Source organism: Apteryx mantelli, chromosome 2 (genome assembly GCF_036417845.1).
Source record: "Apteryx mantelli isolate bAptMan1 chromosome 2, bAptMan1.hap1, whole genome shotgun sequence".
Classification (NCBI taxonomy): domain Eukaryota; kingdom Metazoa; phylum Chordata; class Aves; order Apterygiformes; family Apterygidae; genus Apteryx; species Apteryx mantelli.
Genome location: NC_089979.1, coordinates 148,038,824 through 148,058,871, shown reverse-complemented (window position 1 = coordinate 148,058,871; position 20,048 = coordinate 148,038,824). Strand labels below are relative to the sequence as shown.

Genomic DNA, 20,048 nt, shown 5'->3' with positions numbered 1-20,048 from the left:
GCATCCCCTTCCTTTCATTTTCCATTTTTCTTGGAGAGTACTATAAACACTTTCTTAGAGAAAGCTGTGGAGCCTATGAGACTTAATTTTATCTTTCACTTCACTGTGAATAAGGTTCCCAAGTGAGATAGATATATACACACACACACACACACACACACACACACACATTTGTCTAAAGAAATAATACTTTTGAGAACAGATCTATGGAGTGTAAAAGCACTACATAAAGCTCATGCTTTTCCTCCACTTAGGTTTAAATGTAGCTATCCATAGCACTCACAGGTATCATTTACACTCTCCATCACTAAAAGACTCATTTTAAATGCATTGCCATTAATTTCACAGTGTCTCCAAGCAATTCTTACTTGAAAAAAAAAAGCACAGCCTAAACAGAATGAGATGACAAGTCCAAAATAAATATACTATGGTGGAATATGTCTAACTCCTCAGACACCCATCCATCTAAAATGACAAACACAGAATTGATATAGTGAGCACTTGCTGTGGCATATTGCATTGAGGTTTGGTTTGTGCCTTCAAGATGATATTTCTTCTCAGGAACTGCTATTTTTTTCTTTTTGTTGGAATGCAGACAGCTTTCTATTAATGCCCATCAGTTCTTTAAAAATAATCCCATATTTTTTAAACACATTCAAGCTGCTTTGGGGCTTGCCTCTACAAAGTAGAGGCTCTGATTACACAGCAGCACTTGTTCAGAGAATTTTTCAAAAGAAATTCAAGAGAAAAAAAAAAGGTGTATAAGAATTTCATTGCTCTGTTAATGTATCCCTTGCTAAAAGGTCAAAAGCAGCAGAAATCTCTTGATAGAACAAAAATTTAAAACAAAAGGCACATCTACACTGTCCAAGGGAAATTTTGAACAACGCTTTGCAGGAGAAACTGGAATTTTATAAATGAGGCTTAATTACTTTTTGTAGATTCATCTGGCAGTATTATTTAACTATGGGGAAAAGAATACAAAGGGCTATACAAACTTGGAGAACAGACTGGAAGATGGCTGCCTATCAATGTAAATTAGGACCTTTAGGTCAGTTAGAGATACAGTATAATCACAGCAGAATAGGTGAGTGAGGTGCAACCACTCAAGTCTTTGCTTAGCATCCTGGGGCAATTCTGCATACTGTGCTGAGTGCCACACTGCCATACTACAGCAATCAGACACATAGGTTACTAAAATAAAGCTGGAGTAGGTGTATCCACACCAGCTCTAATCACACCTGAACTGCAGCACTGACACACAGTTTACAGTCAGAGAGGAAAGTGCACAATGCTGTATGAACCACAAATCTGATTAAGTATTTTGAATCCTATGTTCATTCTCACACTAGCTCAACAGAACAACATTTTGGAAGTAGTAACAACTGCTTCAGAAAACATAGATTTCTTGCTCAGACAAAACATGTCATTGCCCACTCCTGTAAATACAGTTATGTCTTTCTGTATGAATTATGCATTTGCAGATTTTGTAAATCTCCAGACTCTCTGAGCCATACGTGTGTGTCTTTAAAATTGCATACAGCACAGGTTCCTTTAACAATAGAAACTGTCTTGTTGGTTTGAGTCTACCTAAAAAGAGAAGAACCACAGAACAGCTGATACCCAAAACTAAAGCCCAATAAACTTAGCTGCAAGCAAATAAGAGCCATTAGGGTTGAACAGTACAGCAAAGATTAGCAGTTTATTAACCAGCCTAATCCCTTTTTCCTTCTTTGCTTTATTCTGTCAGTGTCATTGTTCTTGGAGATTTCTCTCAAGATTTAACAATAAGACTTAAAAGCGTTGCAGCATACCAAACAGCACTCAAAACAAATGGCATGAGAGATAAAAGATTCCATGTTTTGATCGTAACACAACAATTAGTGGCTCTTAGTTGGATTTTCTCTATTGGATATTGTAGGCTGATGGCTTCTGACTGACACAGAGCTGAGATTAATTCATGGCTTTTCTGTGACTCCTCTGAACCTGCCAAACCTCATTAGCATTCTGTCATATCTCTGCTAATCCTGTGAGGCTGAAGGCAAAAGGAAACAATAGGAGTGAATCTCCTTCTCAAGTGACCAAGTCTGAGGTGAAAACACCACTGTAACTTCTAATCACAATGGACGTTAGTTTTAATTAGCCATTTCCTGCATTACAGTACAATATAAAATTGCACTTGACTGTAGAAAACTCCTCAGTACCTACATTTTTGCTTAGTATCAAATGTCTAACAGCTATGGTCTTACTACTTACCTTATTGTCACCACAGATATTTACCAGGGTGCACAGTAAAGTGTTTTATCATCTGTGGATCTTTGTTAATACCTCAATGAAGTACTTGCACAAATTAGTCCGTATTTAACTGCCACTTAGAGAACAAGCTTATACTAAGTTGCACTTTGTTCATAAAAGACTGCAGAGGAAAATCTCAGTTTTCTGAACATTGATTATTTGAATTATTATTCTCTGAAAAATTCCTAATTAAATAAAAAATTATTACAGAATGAATTGCCAAGGACATATTTCAAGAAATCCAGTGCACCTCTTTGTGGCTGGCACTAGGGATAGTTTTTCTTCTTTTTCTATCTCCCTTTTTACACAAAGAAGATTTTACCATTAGAGTAGATACATATCATCAGCTGTGGATGCTGCAAATGAAACTTTGTGCATGTAAGCCTGTCTCAACAGCATGTGTGCAACACTTCGCAGCTCATAGTTGATCAGGTCTCTATCCCCTTCACACAAGGTATTCCTTAACTGAACTTTGCCATTTTGGAGACTGTGTAGCATGTCATGTACCCAAAAATGCATTTCATTATTATCTCACCTCTGTCAGGGCCAACAGCACAGAACAAGGGGATTTTGCACATGTAATGTAATATCAGGATGCTACTGGTTGTATCAGCTAAATGAAATACACTATGAAAAATAGAAGTGACAGGAAAAGAGAGAGAGATGAGACTACAATGGGTACTACTACTATTAGGGTGTAAATGTATCCTCTTTGCATTTTCATTTTATTGTTGAACCCCTCCAAAAAGTTAAATTTATCTTTCTCCTTTCCAAAATTTTTTACGCGAGTGATTTCCTGTGAGATTATAATTTTTTTCACCTATTTTGAAGCTCTTAGACTCTCAACTTTAAAACAATTCTTGACTGGTGAAAAAAATGCTGTGCTTAAGTACATTATTTTGGCCTCTAATTTTTCCAGAAATTTTCCTATGCTAAATTCTGATAGTGATTGTCTGAAAAGCAGTCACCAAAGTGAGACATGTGCTAAACATACAGTTATCAAGGGAGCTCCAATTACACAGCAATAATTACCATGTGAGCTTAGAATTTTGGTTTCATATCCCTTTTGCCTTTGCTTCATTCATTTTGATGACATATTTGGGTGTGAACTATCATATTAAGTGCCTACAATGTTTTCAAATAACAATTGTATCCAGATATCACTACCAATTTCAAAGAATTTGCTGCAGCACAATCAGTTTCTCTCAAATAAAATTAATATATGCAGTTACCCATTTGATTATATTTATTTTATGCATTTAAGGGATACTAATTAGTACTTTCACCACTAGAACATTTAGAAGCCTACTTGAAATAGGAAAGTCCCATCTGCTAAGCAGTATTAAAAGAATGCTACAAGAGCTCTAGATTCTTATATGGGTGATGGTCATTTCACTGCACAATGCCAATGGTACCTAGTTCTTTGCAAAATCTATGTCAGGCAGTTTGCAACCAAGCCAAGGACAGTTGGGCTGCCAGGAAGACTTCAATAATGGCTTCTATTCACCTAGCCTTCGAGTTAGATATGCAGGCAGAAGTTGTTCTCCCCTCCATTTCTGAAGTCATTAGTTTCACTCAATTAATGTAATTACAGGTTCAAAGGCTCCCACCTCCACTTCACAATTTGTCAGCCTACGTGAGGTTGGCCCAAATGTGTACTCCATAGGAAGCAGAGGGTTTGGATCTCCAGCTATTCATAGGTATTCTGCTCAAAGAAGTCATTATAAACTGCACTGCAGTATGTTCTTTCATTAGGATGAATCTGATCATTTCTACACATACTTCAGCATACTTTACTATAAAATGAAAATACACAGGATCCAGTATTACAGCTTTTCTCATCTATCTCCATGGAAATTTTGGGAAAAATATATACAACATTTCTGGGTTTCAATTCAACAAAAGCACTGCTATGTGTCTCCTGCTATAGTATGGAAGCCTCATGCTCCCATTCTCTTCTGTAGTCCAATAAACAAGGGGGAATGCAGAAACACTAAAAGCAAATTACATCTAATGTGCAACATCACAACAACAGCAATACGTTTTGGAGTTGTCTAAAAACTGCAGCTTTATAGATCATTCCCTTTCTCTTTGCATCAGTCCTTTTTAATATACAGTTAGTTGCATCAAATGCCCCCAAATCTGTTGAAAAACAGTAAAACAATTTCATGTATCATTGTACCAATGCGTATCTGTAGTGGAAATGCTGTGAAAGGACTTACTAAGTATAAGTATATAAGTATATAAGTATACAATGCTTGTATCAGCTAATATATAACAATTAAATAGCAGTCAGTGAAAGATTTGACAGCTGATCTAAGTTTTTTGCTTTAATGGAATACAGCTTCTTTTATGTACAAAATCTAGAGATCCAAACAACTGAGTAGTACTGAAATTCTATTTTGCTGTTGTTGAATGAGGATTTTTGTGGTTGGGTTTTTCAGTGGAAATATGAGGTAATTTTAATTAAGTATTCAATCCAACTGTAACATATTAAGCTGATTCTTTTAAAGTGATAGCAATATTATCAAGGCTGAATTAATATAAATCTCATTTTACACTAGTAGCAATATAGCAACTCCTCTGCTAAACTGATTTTTAAATTGAGGTCCATTTATGCACTCTGTGCCTATTGTCACAGAAAGTAAACATACCTAACACTTGAAATAGGCACATATTTTTCCATTCAAGTTTTTGAGCATCTCTTATGCTTTATAGAAAGCTCCTTATTTGATGGAATTGAAGTTGTATGAATCTGAAAGAAGTCTGTACTTAAAAATACATCTGCTAGTCACACTTATGGATTTTGATTCAATATATCTTAACTGTTATCTTTAACTGGAATATAAATTGCATTAATTCCTTTTTTAAAAACTATATTTCTTATATTTTTTAAACCAGGTAAAGCCAAATCTCAGTGAAGAAAAACTATTTCTTTCTCTTTGAGTCAAATCAAATGAAAATTTTTGAGGAGCTAGTAATTATCATAAAGAAACTATATAGAATCCAAAACTGATTTAGAAATCTTCACTGAGAGACCAGAAATCTCTCAATACCAAAGCATTAGATGTTCCTCCTTCAACAATAAAAGTCAAGGTAAATGAAAATGCTTTGACGAGGCCATTAGTATCAGGGAAAATTCTAACTCAAAACCATTATCGCAATTGCTGAAAATACTAGAATGAGCAGAATGGGTAAAAACTAAGCATTCTATTTTCTACACAGTGAGTTAATTGACTCAAATAGCCAGGCTTCCAAGCTGCCTTCTGCACAGTCTGTTTTTCAGATGGACTGTAGATTTTTAGACTTATTCTATTCCTTTTGTTTGTTTGTTTCCTTTAAAGAGAAAAAAAATTACCATACTTTCTCTTCAGTATAAGCAAAGGGAATTAGAATCAAATTTTGAAGTCAGCCTTTAAAAGTACATATGCAAATATTTCCCTGTATCTAGTCATAATTAGATACACAAAGTTTGCACATTGACTGAGTTTTCGAAACACTCACTCGCTTTGTTAACTGAAGTGTTAGACATGAAGAGTCTGCTAAAAAGCTTACAACTTTCAGATATTGTTAGTTACCAAAAAGTACGGTATGCTGGTAGCTTTGCCATATTGACAGAAAAGGCAGTACATATGGTCTTAGTTTTCAGTATGATCAATTTGTGCATTTCAAAATGAGTCATTTGAATATTTAAGAAACTTTAAAAAAAATCGGCCAAGACTCAGTTTTTGAAATATATCAACTCAAATTAAAATAGTCCAGCATTACCTTACCTATATTTCTCTTTGAAAATGCTCCACAGAATAATGTGACCCAGCTCTATTCTCCATGCACTCTAGGAGATGACTCTTGATGCAAGAAGTCATAGCTTCCATCAATGATCTTAGAAGTAATATTTTCGCAAGGAATAACAATTAGTTACATCTTGTTGGAAATAGTAATACTAGAGACAGAAAAGCAATACTGTGAAAGTCTTGGTAGGGCAGTAATACGAAGTGACATAATTTATCAGAAAAAAGTCAAATATCCACTAAACTGTATTTAACTCTTATTACAGTTGTTTCAGAACTGCACTAAGTTAATTATTAAATAATAGCAGAATTCACAAGACCTATTGTACTGTCCATCCTTGGCAAAATGTCCTGGATAACAACAGCTAGTAAGAAAGGGAGTGTACACTGTGTGTGTGAATGGAAGTGTCTGAAAGGGCATTTGCCCAAAACTGATTATGTTAATGGTGATGATGACCATCAGCCAAACTAAACAGAAACAGAAAATTACAAAGAAAGCTTCAAAACAAAGAAAGAATCAGCTTGAACAGAAGTATAAAATAAGCATGAAAATTTGTAATAGTGGGGAGAGACCTTGGCTTGGAAACGGCAGCAGTCAAAACCTAGTTTTGACAGTCCAGAAGTCACTTTGCTGGCATTGCAACCACTGCATAGACCAGACAGAGCATCCTCCCCACTGGATGCATGAGTAGCCCGTATCCAGCTAGCAGGCTGAGAGTATGGGTGCAAGGAGGACTGTCTTCTCATGGCATGGGCATTAGCAGAGTGTAGGCATATATACACATCAAGAGCAGCTACATCTCCAAACAGGAGGAATGTGCAAAACTCGCACTCACAAAAAGGATCAGGGGTGTACTTGTATCCCACCCGTCCTCTGGGAGAGAGGCTGCACACATATTACTCTGGGGCAGAGGGTATTAGAACTTTGGGGGATTATTTATAGAAGGGTGTTTTGAAATTTGTAGTTGGTTATTAAAATTCTGTAAGTATCTAGTATTTTTATTTATCTGTTGTATTGCTGATATCGATCCTGCATATTTAGGTCACTGATTGTCAGTTAATTACATGTCATTAATAAATCAGTAAACTGCTTCAATACTGTGAACTGAGCTGAGATTTTCCGAGTGACAATTCATATGTGGCCAAACACATACAGTCCAAGAAAGATAACTGAAAAATTTTTACTTACGTAGTATGATCAGTTGATGGGCTGTGTTTTTCTTGCCCAGGGAAGACATTTGCTCCTCTTCCAAGTCCCCACTGGAATATATTTGTGGAATGGATGGAATCAGATTCTGACATCTCTTCTAAGGCTGGCTGATACCATCCGCACAGGGTTTTATCTTCAAAATTGCACACTTCCATAGCTTTAGAGATGAACAGTGAATACTTCATGTTTATATAAAAAAACTGGAATCATCAATTGATGTTATGATAAAATAAACAACATGGCAATAAAAATTAATTCAAACTAATATGCATAGTATTTCCTTTAGAGATAAATTATCAATGTTGCTCTCTATATTCTTATTTAGGAGGCAGATTCTATCTTTGGAAATATAGCAAGTCTTTTAAACCTTGGTATCTACCATCATAGGCGGCTACCAGCTTTCAGGCCATTCTAACTATCTGTCATGTGAAATACGCTGAAATGTCATATAAAATCCACCAGTTCTGAATCTGATAGCTGCTGTATGATTCTTTCTTCAGTCCTACAGTCTGATGATGTTAGCAACTCATTGTACATTATACACAAACTCCTTGACAAGAACACTAAAAACAACAAATCAATATTTCAAGCAGTCCCCAAAATAGCTGAAAACCACATAACAATGCGGCTATTTAACATTGGTGTCAAGTACTGAATTATTAATAAACAAACAGTTGTCTGTGCCTCAGTTTTTGGTTCCTGAGTGACTGGACAAGAAAAGTAAGCTTACTAATATCCCTCCTTCACAATGCATCCTCCCTGCAAGGATATGTGGGGAAAAAAAAAAATCCATTTCTGCTACTTAAAGAATATTTATTCTCTAGAATGCCTTCCTGAACATTTTACAGAAACTCTAACTTGGCCTCTGTGATCCAAAATGCCTCCTGTCACTTTCCAAAACATTAGAACAGATTTTTATACATAAGTCTAAGCGGCTGCTGTGAGAATTATGCAGAGAAACAAAACTGTATTTCCAACACATGAAGCTCAAAAGCTGGTGTAGCTGAGGTAATTTCTGTATGAGCAAATTATACTGTGTTAGCAGAATGTGTCCTGTGCTTCCTCTCCTGGAGGCCACAGATGGGAGATTAAGGAGGGAGGGGATGTCAAAACAGTTTTGATTTATAGCTTTTAAATTTTCAGTAAAGAAACAAACTGCAACCAGTGTGATCTGACTAGTTATCCATACAAAGATTTGTGATGCTTCCTGACATGGATGAGTGACATGGTATTAAGTATTTTTAACTTTTTTTACATGTTTTATAAAATTACATTTTAAATACCATTGAGAAAGCATAACCACTTCCTGAGAACATATTTTTGCCCGCAGTAAGGACATACTAAACCCTTATCCGAGTACTGTCACTCGAGTGATAAATTGCCATCATTGCTGTAGTGATTGCAGACTTCAGACAGAGCAAGTACCTAAAGGTGTATTCTCCATAGTAGTTATCTCTTTCAAAAGGAAAGGATGTTTTGTAAGACAATGTAAATTTCTGGAAAAAAAAAAGTTCTCTCCAAAGGACTCTCTGTTTATTTTTCAATGCAGGTTTTCAATGGCTGGTATTTATTCACACTACAGGGAATTACCCATCAATATTTATAAATCAGCCTCATTTCTTCCAGAGTTATTCCCACAAAAGAAATAAGAACAGTAACATTAGACTCCCTGCTGCCTGGTTGAGTCCTCAGTCCTGAGAGAGAAGATTGGAGTTCCCTACACAATTTATAATGAATGTAGAGTTTTGATCATAGTGAGAATGGTTTAGCTCGCAATGGCAGATGAAGTCACTGTCTCTAGATGTCTGTCCCCCTCATTAATCAGCTTCTGAAGAGCAGTATTTTCAAGTATTGTGTTTTCAGACAAAAAAAAAAGTCAGTAACCATTTCTGCTTAAAAGCTATAGTGTGAACTGTGGCAATTTAGAAGCAATTAAGAAATCTCTTAGACATCTACAAAGTGTGGTGACCTCCTGCACTGTCCTAATTCCAATGTTCTTATTTGACTATCAGAGCTCTTAGCAATTTACAGGCTGGAACTCACTGACTTCTTTGTAGAGTATGCCATGCTGCATACTCTAGCCATAGGGAAGCAGCTGGGATTTTCTCTCAGGAAACTAGACACCTAATGCTAGGTTCCTCCCTCAATTCAGGATTTGCAGCTCAGTTAGACATAGACCTCAAAGAAAAATCAGTCTTGTCAAAGGAACAAAGAGATGATGACAAAAGCATCCTTATGTTTGCAGCTGATTTTCACAATTTCTTTGTGTAAAAGTACTTTCAATATTCATTGAAGGAGGAAGTGGACCCAAGTCTCCCAGATGAGTATCCCAGCCATGAGACTACAGTTATTCTCACTTCCATTTTGGACTAGTGAGCATTTGAAAAATTTAAATGTGTCATTTAACTTGAGAAACTATGTTCACTTTTAGAAATTGTTATGCATAGCTACCAACCACTGGGGGATTGAAGAATTTTTTTTCCTATTGCAGTAGTAAGTTGAAATGGAATATAAAATGTCAAGTCTGTCATTAGAAGGCAGAAAATGAATAACATCTCAGATTCCCATAATAAAAGCAGAATGCTAGTTTTGGGGAAGCAAAATCACATTAAAAACAACACCTAGGTTCTAATACCAAATGGCAAGTGTAAATATAGAGTAGTTAGAGCAGTATGTTTAATATCCACAAATGAATAAGATAGCAAAGTACAAGATTTAGTTCACTCACCACAAGGTGCTTCATCAGACTTATCAGAGCAGTCAGTCCTAAAATCACATTTCTGGATCATCTGGATGCAATTGCCAGAGGCTCTACAGACAAACTCCTCCTCTGTGCAGTTGTTCATGGGGAGCGTGGCAGGAACTGAAGTTCCTGACGGAGTTGTAGAGATTGCTGGCAAGTTTCCTTTAAAAAAAAAAAAAAAAATAGTGACCTACAGAATTAAGGGAGCCTAGTTTTCTAACAATTTGTCCCCAAGTCACTCGCCAGCCCCAAGGGTACAGCTTTACTGGAAATATGGCTGGGTGGCCAAGTAGAATGTCTCAGATGCCACCCAGAAGGAACTGAATTGAACGTATCATAGCTGAGCTTCTCCAGTGGAAAGTACTAGTTTGGTCATGCTGGTCAACCGTCATTTCTTCAACGCTTGAAAGAATTTATTTGAGCCTCTCACCTGTCTTCCAAATTTGGCTGAAATTGGCCAGTCATTTCAAAAAGCTAACACAAAAGAAACTGGTAAAACAATCACAAAAAAATTAATTCCCCTGTGAAGCAAGGCTAACATTATTTAGATGATAATGGATTTTTTCCAACACTTTGATTACTGCAACTGACTGTGAAAATTACTATGTAACCTTCTTAGATTCTCATTTCATCACTGAAAAAATATTTTTTTCCATTAGAAAAAAATGTTTTGAGGTCATTGTTCTACCACTTACTTTCTGTTTCATTCAACATCATTACAGCTTTTTTCTAATCCATTGCCTTTTCCTCTTATTGTTTCCTGTGCACCTTCCTGCAGGCTAGCCCTGATTCCTTGAAAACCCTTGCTATCACTATCCATATAAGGTCTTTGTATTATATAAGTCCCTTTTTAAATTTAATCTCTAATGAAATGATTAGCTGTAGTGCACAATGCACCTAAGTAATGCACCTGAGTTAATTAAAAAGTGTATGTGCAGACTTTTGATATAAAATGTATCTGGGCCAGTGAGGAATCATTTTTTCTCTTAAGACCTGGAGCACTAAGACTGATTATAAATTCCCCAGGAGCAGGAGCCATATTTCTATTTTGTAAGGTAGAAACCACATCTTTGACATCAAATAAATGATACACTAATAATATCCTAAGGCTCAAACAAAAGATTTAGGAGGAGGAACCATTTGAAGGAATAATTAGATGATCTAATAAATGTATCCACAACTCACAGTTACAGCAATGACCTTATTGGTCAGAAGTTTTTAAATATAGTATTTATCATTAAAATTTTTTATATGTATTGAATCCACCTCTGATCAGTTTTAGTGAAATGTTCCTAAGTCCAGGATGAAAATTTGGGCATAAACTGGCGAGGGAAGCAGTGGGAGGAAAGAAATTTCCAGAGTGGTTTCACAGCATGGGCTGTACACTCTCCAGGAGTAGAAAGGATGCCATGTTCAAGTTTCTGCTCCTAATTCACTGGAACAGAAGAAATTTTGAAATGCCATAAGTACTACGGACAGAATCATCTCCTTTTTCCCTCTGGAAATAATTCATTTTGTACAACTTATGAAATGTAATTTTGGCCAGAGCAAGCGTCATTGTATAGCCTGTAGTTAGGGCATTCAAGCAATGCATTGAAAACAAATGTGCAAGTTTCTACATCTTTAATATCACAGGTGAATGACTTTACCACCATGTGACCCAGCCAATTTCTCCCTGGTCAGTATCTGTTATTCAAAGTGGAATGATTCCAGCTGGGCAGCCAGCGCTTAATTCCAGGTTGCAGAGATGAGACGTGGAAGCCCAGCTTCATGTCCCTGATCCAACTTGTATTAAATCCAGTAGAATACACTACTTCTATTGCCTGTTTTGCAGGCTATTTCCACAGTCTCTTTAACTCTTTCATCATTGGTTGGGATTTTTATTTTGTGGAGGAAGCAACGTGGTAAAATAGAGGCAGTAGGAGCTTGAAATGTCTCATAAATTACTCTCAATACTAAAAGTCTTTAAAAAAATTTATGGAACACAAAAACTATTTCCTATTCAGTTCGTCTACCATTATACTTGAGGACTTTCATCTTCCTAAACAAAATAACCTTTTTTTTCTTACATATGAACCTTGAAACACTGACCCTCTGTACTTTGCAACTTTCTTCTTTTTTTTTTTTTTTAAATCTATTTTCATGTCTCATTTGTAAATAAGTAGGGCTTTTTTTAACCTGTTATTCTAAGATTTTCTTCCTCCACTACCAGACTTTTTCCACTAACAGTGTATTCACCAAATTTGTTTTGAATAAGAGTTTATATTCAAAGAGTTGCAATAAATGTTGTTATATACTATATAAACTTGCCAAAATGGGAGACAATTATCTACAGGAGAAACATGCCACATGTACTTGATATTCCTAATAGAACTATTTATACCTATAGGAAGTTTTTGGAATAGCAGAAACAAAACATACATGCACTAGGATGTTTTAGATCTAATGCTAAGATACTAATTTTCAGAAAGAAAAACTTTGTTTTGAATTGTATTTGCTGTTCTGCAGCCCTCTTATGACTGTACATCAACTGTCAGACCATATATAACATTGTAATGTCTGCTGCGGCTAACGCTAGTCTTCTTAAAATCCCTTCCATGATGAAACATAACAGGTTTGAAATCATTTGGTGTCTTGGAATACAGTATTTCTGTGTATAATATTTTACAATTCTGTAGACATTTTACCATATTAGGTAGTAATGACTTCGGAGGACAGGCTACCCTATCATCTGAACTGTTTGTGTGCTGCAATGTGAGAGCAATTGTCACTGCAAAAACATTAAGTAGTTTTGGGGGGAGAGGAGGAAGGCTGTATCAAACTGATTTTCCTAAATGAAAAGTCAGTTTGCTTACATGTAGTTAAGTTTGTTTTTCCTTCTAGAAATCAAGTTATACTGAGATCCCAAAGAGCGCTTCCACGCTTGCTACTGACGGCTTCTTTCAGACCTTACATGCACAGCAGAAACTGCTTCATGCTGTTGGCTTTCCAGAGTATGCAGGGAAGATCACGAATAAGGGGGTCTGGGAAGTTGGAAAACAAGTCTGGATTTCGTTGTTGGACATAAGTCACAGTTCAGTCTGGTTTGTTTTTCCAGTACCAATACTCACAAATGACAGCAAAGAATCAGCTCACTGCTAAGAGATGTACACTCAACTTTAATTTTGTTCTTACTCACCATTGTAAAGAGTACATGATAGAAAGGACAAGTCATCAATTGCAATGTCTCCAGTGAAACCGTCTCCTACAGTACCTTCCACCAAGACCTAGGGAAACAATAATTACAAAAGCATCTTTCAGCATATAGCAGACTTCCACTTCTCATTAAATATTTTATATCGATTGATAGAAGAGTCATTTACTATGTTTCAAACTTAAAATGAACTTAAAATTGAACTTAAATATTGTATTTAGTGACACTTTACAAAAGACTAATTACTATCAGCTTTCTCTGGTGTTCACATTAATCACAGGGAACTATAATATTAGTATGGCTGGCTTTACAGTCGTGTAAATCCACTGAAACATCATTGTGATATAAAATGATGGCAAGACATTATCCTAAGTGGCATATTATGATTAGGTCCTTTGGTACTTATTGTAATAACATTAATCATGATTAATTATAATAATGTCTATCTGAATGAATTATATAACCATGTAGGAATCCCACTGCTATGAAAATAACCAAGCAGGTTACAGATATGCTATGGACCTCTTTAAAGAAAAATATTCTTTATAGAATATTTTAATACATATTTACAGACTAAATAGTCATTAAAGTTACTAATACTATATACACATACTTTCTCTTTTTTGTCTATTGCCAAGAAATGGGAAAGGTTAGTATTTGTGAAATACTCTCTGGATGACAGAATAAACCTCTTTTCTTCCTACTGATGCTGAATTGTCACAATCCTAGCAGGTGATTAGGGATAGATTACTCGAAATTTTCTTAATTTTACTACTTTATAAAACCCTGTTCCTGAAGAAAGCCTCCTCAAAACATACATTTTTAAAAAAGACATAAATATTTTTGCTGACCCACTGTGGTTAAAATATTAAAGTTATGTCTTTGCCAATTTTTAAAGAACTGATGAGTGGACAGTGAGGTGGATTGAGAACTGGCTGAATGGCAGAGCTCAGAGGGTTGTGATCAGCGGCGCAGAGTCTAGTTGGAGGCCTGTAGCTAGCGGTGTCCCCCAGGGGACAGTACTGGGTCCAGTCTTGTTCAACTTCTTCATCAATGACCTGGATGAAGGGACAGAGTGCACCCTCAGCAAGTTTGCTGACGATACAAAGCTGGGAGGAGTGGCCGATACACCAGAGGGCTGTGCTGCCATTCAGAGAGACCTGGACAGGCTGGAGAGGTGGGCAGAGAGGAACCTCATGAAGTTCAACAAAGGCAAGTGCAGGGTCCTGCAGCTGGGGAGGAATAACCCCATGCACCAGTACAGGTTGGGGGTTGACCTGCTGGAAAGCAGCTCTGCTGAGAAGGACCTGGGAGTGCTGGTGGACACCAAGTTAAGCATGAGGCAGCAATGTGCCCTTGTGGCCAAGAAGGCCAATGGTCTCCTGGGGTGCATCAGGAAGAGTGTTGCCAGCAGGTCGAGGGAGGTGATTGTCCCCCTCTACTCAGCCCTGGTGAGGCCACATCTGGAGTACTGCGTCCAGTTCTGGGCTCCCCAGTACAAGAGGGATGTGGCACTACTGGAGCAAGTCCAGCGAAGGGCCACAAAGATGATTAGGGGACTGGAGCATCTCTCTTATGAGGAAAGACTGAGAGAGCTGGGCCTGTTTAGCCTGGAGAGGAGAAGGCTGAGAGGAGATCTTATCAACGTGTACAAGTATCTGAAGGGAGGGTGTCAAGAGGATGGGACCAGACTCTTTTCAGTGGTGCCGAGCGACAGGACGCGAGGCAACGGGCACAAACTGAAACACAGACGCTTCCATCTGAACATGAGGAAAAACTTTTTCACTGTGAGGGTGACAGAGCACTGGAACAGGTTGCCCAGAGAGGTTGTGGCGTCTCCTTCTCCGGAGATATTCAAAACTGGAGAGGTGCCAAACTGTCACCAAAAGCTGTCTGCAGCACACTGCTGCATGGCATGAGAACAGCAGTACCAGAGATTAGGTCACCTGTCCAGCCAACTGCAGTGTCTCTCTCATGGTGGCTTGCTGCTACATCCACAATGAGAACAAAAGACACATGCAGTGGCAGCTCCCAAGCTTTTGGCAGTCTATCATAAGTTGGATGTTAGAGCCTCATTATTGTGTCTGGTAGCCCTTGACAGATCTCTTTCAATAATTTGCTGAGTTGCTTATTGATCCCATTCATACTTCCTGGTATCCAAAATATCCCCTGGCAACAAGTAGCACAACAGACTGTCCTAAAATAGTATTTCCTTTTGTCCATTTAATTCTGCTGCCTGATAATTTCACAGAGTACCTCTCATTCTTTGTATCATGAGAAATTATGAATAATCATGCCCTGTGTAGTTTCTCCATGACACTAGTGATTCACTGTTTCTCTATCATATCCCTAGCCACCTCTTTTTCCAGGAGGAATAGTCTTTACCCTAGTATACTAGAAAAGGTCAAACTTTTCTACTTCATTTTTTTAATCTTGATGAATTTTCCTGAAATAAGGGCAAGCATCCAACTACTTTGTTCTGTTTTCTTAGGAAAAACAGAAGAAAGAGCACAACCCCTTCAGAACTAGGTTTCTTCCAAACAGTAGTGTTTAGTGGTAAGGATGAGACCTAGCTGCATGTGCTGATACACAACCGACAGCTTGGAACATGGTCTCCTTCACATTGCTGTTCACACTAGGAAGGAATACCTCTCTTTGGGACAATAAAATGTATACTCTTCCAGCTAAGCTGCCTGCAAGAAATAGAATATGGCTAAGTTTGGTCAGTTCCCTTTCACCATTTTCTGCAGTACACCAATGCAAGTTCAGAATTTTGACGTGACGCATATCAATTAATGATCAGACAAGAAAGACTGCCCCCCCCCCCCACTTTTCTGGAAATACAAAAATACTGAAATTACAAACCACTGAAAATTTCTGCACAGCCATACAAAACCATCCTGAAGGCTGTTTTTCAGTGCTTTGTATCTGAAAGGTAAAGGAGCCCTAGTAATTCTCGAAGATATTTCCTGCTAGCTGATCTAGAAATGATGCTCAGGGATTCCACCAGGGAACACCTCCCAGTTCAGAACTTGGTGGCTGCAACATCAGATCCTATGAACTGAGGAATCTACAAAAGAGAAGACGTGGGAATCCTGCAGGGTTCTAGGGCTTAAAACCAGAGATGAAAGCTGCAAATACAGTCGTACTGAATTCCTGTGTCTTGCAGATGCTGAGACAACTCACATCTTACTGTGTAGTGTCAAATGAGACAAAATGATTTTACAGAAAACTAAATTAATTAGTTTTGACAGACTCACAGTAAACACCAACATCAAAGTCATTTATGTGAGAATGTATGAAATAGGACTGGTCAGAGCTTATAGTTGGATAGTGCAGCCTGAATAATAGAAAGGGGATGTTTAGAAGATCAGAAGAACCCCAAAGACATGGGAACAAGTCACATTTTGTTTTAACAGAAGGGAATTCCATTTCTGGACAGAAAATATTTTTTCCCAAACTAGCAAAAATTTCAAAAGTACAAAATTGTCATTGTAAATAATGAGTAAGACATGGCGCTGTGACCGATCAATAACCCCTACAATGGAAGAAGGCTCAGAGGAGATGGGCAAGGAGGAGGTGCCCATGAAGCTCAGGAATGATGTGACTCCTTAATCCTTGCTGTTGCACAGAGAACTGACTTTGTCTCAACACAAAGGGGGCCAGAGGGTGACCTTTGTTTTAAGTAGCCATAGACCAGATATAAATGAGTTGAAGGACTCCCTGAGATAGCCAGACCAGTACAGGGGAAGTGTATACGTGGCTCAGCCCAACACAGAGTATAAAACCTCAACAACTAACAAAGGAATTTCAAAGAGAGTGAGGGGCTTAAGCTGGCTTCAACCCACGTATTCCTTCCCGTGTCGTGATGGTGAGCATATTATAGAGACCAGTAATGGCAATCATATTGGTACTGTGATAAAAATGTGTAAGTGTACGCTTGCATTGTGATTTCAGTATATTGCTGGATCACTCTGCTAAAACAAAAATCCTGTATAACATCAAATATCTTCAAAGTAAACTTTTATATTAAACATTCCACTCTCCATGTGTGTGGAATATCTAAAAGAACCTGGTCAGAGAGTACTGGACTCTGACAGGCACATCCACCTGTAAACAGCATGTTAGAATATCAAAAATGCAAACAGCAATGTGCTAAACTGAGGGGAAGGGGATACACTGTCCTTCAGTGATCTGTCTTCCCTTGCTTGGTCATATTCCAAACCTTTACATCTGGTTTAGAATTGCAAGCAAGCTGCTCAGGAGTTTAAGAAATCTGTTTTATGCGATTAACAGTAGACTAAGGCATAAATATCTCAGAATCAGGCCCTTAAAATGCAAACAGCATGGATTTTACACTGAGAAGAATATAAAAATAGCACAAGTACTAAAAAAAAAAAAAGGTCAGTGAAAGAAACTTGGCTTCTATTTCTGTTTGTAGAACATACTACTATTGTATATTCAGAGCAAACGTATCATTCTAATTTTCAATCAATATTCCTTTATTTCCTGAACTAATACCTATTTGATAATAAGAGTAAAATTATTACAGATAATTTGGTTGTATACCTTTATTAACCACTTGTAAAATAGGAAAATACCAAATGCATCTTGAACCTGTTTAATTGAAATTTTATTTTACATATAAGCTTCCATAAGCTAGTATTTTTCACTGAATTTTCATTATCTATTTCCTCCTCATTTTGGTCTTTGTTTTTCACACTTAAAGGCAGAGAGTTTTGTATTTGAAGGGAAATAAAGTTTTTGTATTCGATTTTCAAAATATTATTTTTAAATTATATTCAGTTTAACATTAATGGTGTATTTGAATAGTATATTTGAATTTTTTAAAGTTTCATAATAAAATTGAGAAAATGTTTTTATATTATTATATATTATTATTAAATTATAATATTCTATGATTATAAAAATATGCATAGACTATTAGACTCCTTTATGTATTATTTATGCTTTGAAGTATCAAAGGTTTGTAATCATCTTTGTTTAGAGATGCGCATATATATTACATAAGAGCAAAACTGAATTACATCTGTGCAAGATAATTCTGATTTTTTAAAATAATACGGTTTGCATTACAGTAAAGTGGCCCTAGATATCCTATGAAGAATACTGTAGGTATCTGATTTACATATAACTAAAAGAAGGAGACTGCACTGCCCAAAAGGATTGATATATTTTGTCATTGCTCACATAATTCATCATTTACTTTTGCTGTATCCAGAAAAGCTTGGATGAAGAGGGCAGACTAAACCAGCTACGTTTATCTAAGATGTTAAAATAGAATCTTCACACTTTATTCCAAGATGAAACTGTGTCAGGTATTGTGATTATTCAAGGAAGATAAAAGCAAACACTCTTCATCATCAATATAAGGAGGCTACCATGGACAGATTGGTATTTTACTACCTTTTCAAATGCACTTATAAGGAAAAAAACATTTAACTGGTCTTCTCAGGGAGATTAAAATAAATTTAGATCAAGGAAAGAGGTAAGTACACTCAACAGCCTGTTTTTTCTTATTGAAACTAGTGTCCCATATGTTAAAAGGGGTATCTTTGACAAGGAACATATTTTTAACTTGCTATTTTCACAGAAACATGTTGGAATATCCTCTTGCTCTATTTGCAAAATTACATGGGTTGATTATCTATGTGATGTGTGTAGAGAGCTTGTGAAAATAACAGCTGCTGAAACATTACAGACAAATATTCCACTCCTTCCTTCCACCCACACATACCAGGGGAATCACAAGCTCTGGTAGCACAGTCAAACACAGCTAAACCCCTACTAAGGAAGCAAGAATTGCAGCTCTCCATTCAAATTCAAACACTCCCTAAAAGGTCCAGAATACACAACTGCTCAGTTATTGCTTACATTAGAAGACCAGATTATTAAAAGAGATTAGATATGCAATTTTCCTAAAACACAGGCAAAGCCTTTGCAGACTTCTGTGTGATACCAATCTGAATTCAAAGGAAAACTCTGGATCACACTATCCTACAGTTACCAAACAGTTTTATAAGCTTGTGTATTTTGGAACAGTTTTGTCACTTTGTCAGTATTAGTATTTGAGAGATACAGTTAATTTTGGCTCGGAGAACTGCATTCCTTTCACTTAAATATGTTATCTCTAAAGTTCCTTTTTTACTCATCCAACCTCTCCTGTTTTGCTCACTGATATCACATTTAATACTTCGATGCAAAATATCTGAGGGAGACACACTAAATTTCAGCCATGTTTTGATGGTAGCTAGAACAAAGATTTCCTGAAAAATATATAATTTTGAGAACAAGGTTTAGAGCGAGCTGATGAGAGCAAAGGAAGTCTTCATGGGCTGTTTCCTTTGGGTTTACGCCAGAGCATTCAATTAAAGGCCCTACAGTTTCATATCTATAGACTTTGAAACATCCAAAAGGGGATCTGGCTTTCCAGATGGCCTCCAGGATCTTTGCAGCTTCAGATTTTTAGCTGAGAACTCCTCCTTTTGCTAACAGTCAGTATATAGGTAAGATTGTTTATATGCTCACAGAATTGGCTTCCCATGCTTGTAAGTAAACCAAAAATGTGAGTTTTGGGGGTTTACTATTCATAAATAATAATTCTTTCTTGCAACATGGTAAACAAATGACAGAATTATATTGGGATGGAAGAGGAAGAGGTGGTAACATCTATTTTATTTCAGCTGTATGTTTGACTCTCACACGTAGAAGAGAAAAATTTAAATGAAGGTCTGTATTACAAAGAATTGGGCCATCTTCAGTCCTGAGCCTAAAGTTTTCTATTGCCTAGGAACC

General features: G+C 36.9%; 1 protein-coding gene across 1 annotated transcript in view; it reads right to left on the bottom strand.

Moving 5' to 3' along the window:
* MALRD1 (MAM and LDL receptor class A domain containing 1) overlaps positions 1–20,048 on the bottom strand; it is a 303,969-nt gene that overhangs the window by 201,374 nt on the left and 82,547 nt on the right. Inside the window, exons 19-21 of the mRNA XM_013949322.2 lie at positions 13,218–13,305; positions 10,025–10,201; positions 7,276–7,453 (exon numbers count right to left, since the gene is read on the bottom strand). Coding sequence (XP_013804776.1) covers positions 7,276–7,453; positions 10,025–10,201; positions 13,218–13,305 — 443 coding nt within the window. The remainder of the gene's footprint in view (positions 1–7,275; positions 7,454–10,024; positions 10,202–13,217; positions 13,306–20,048) is intronic.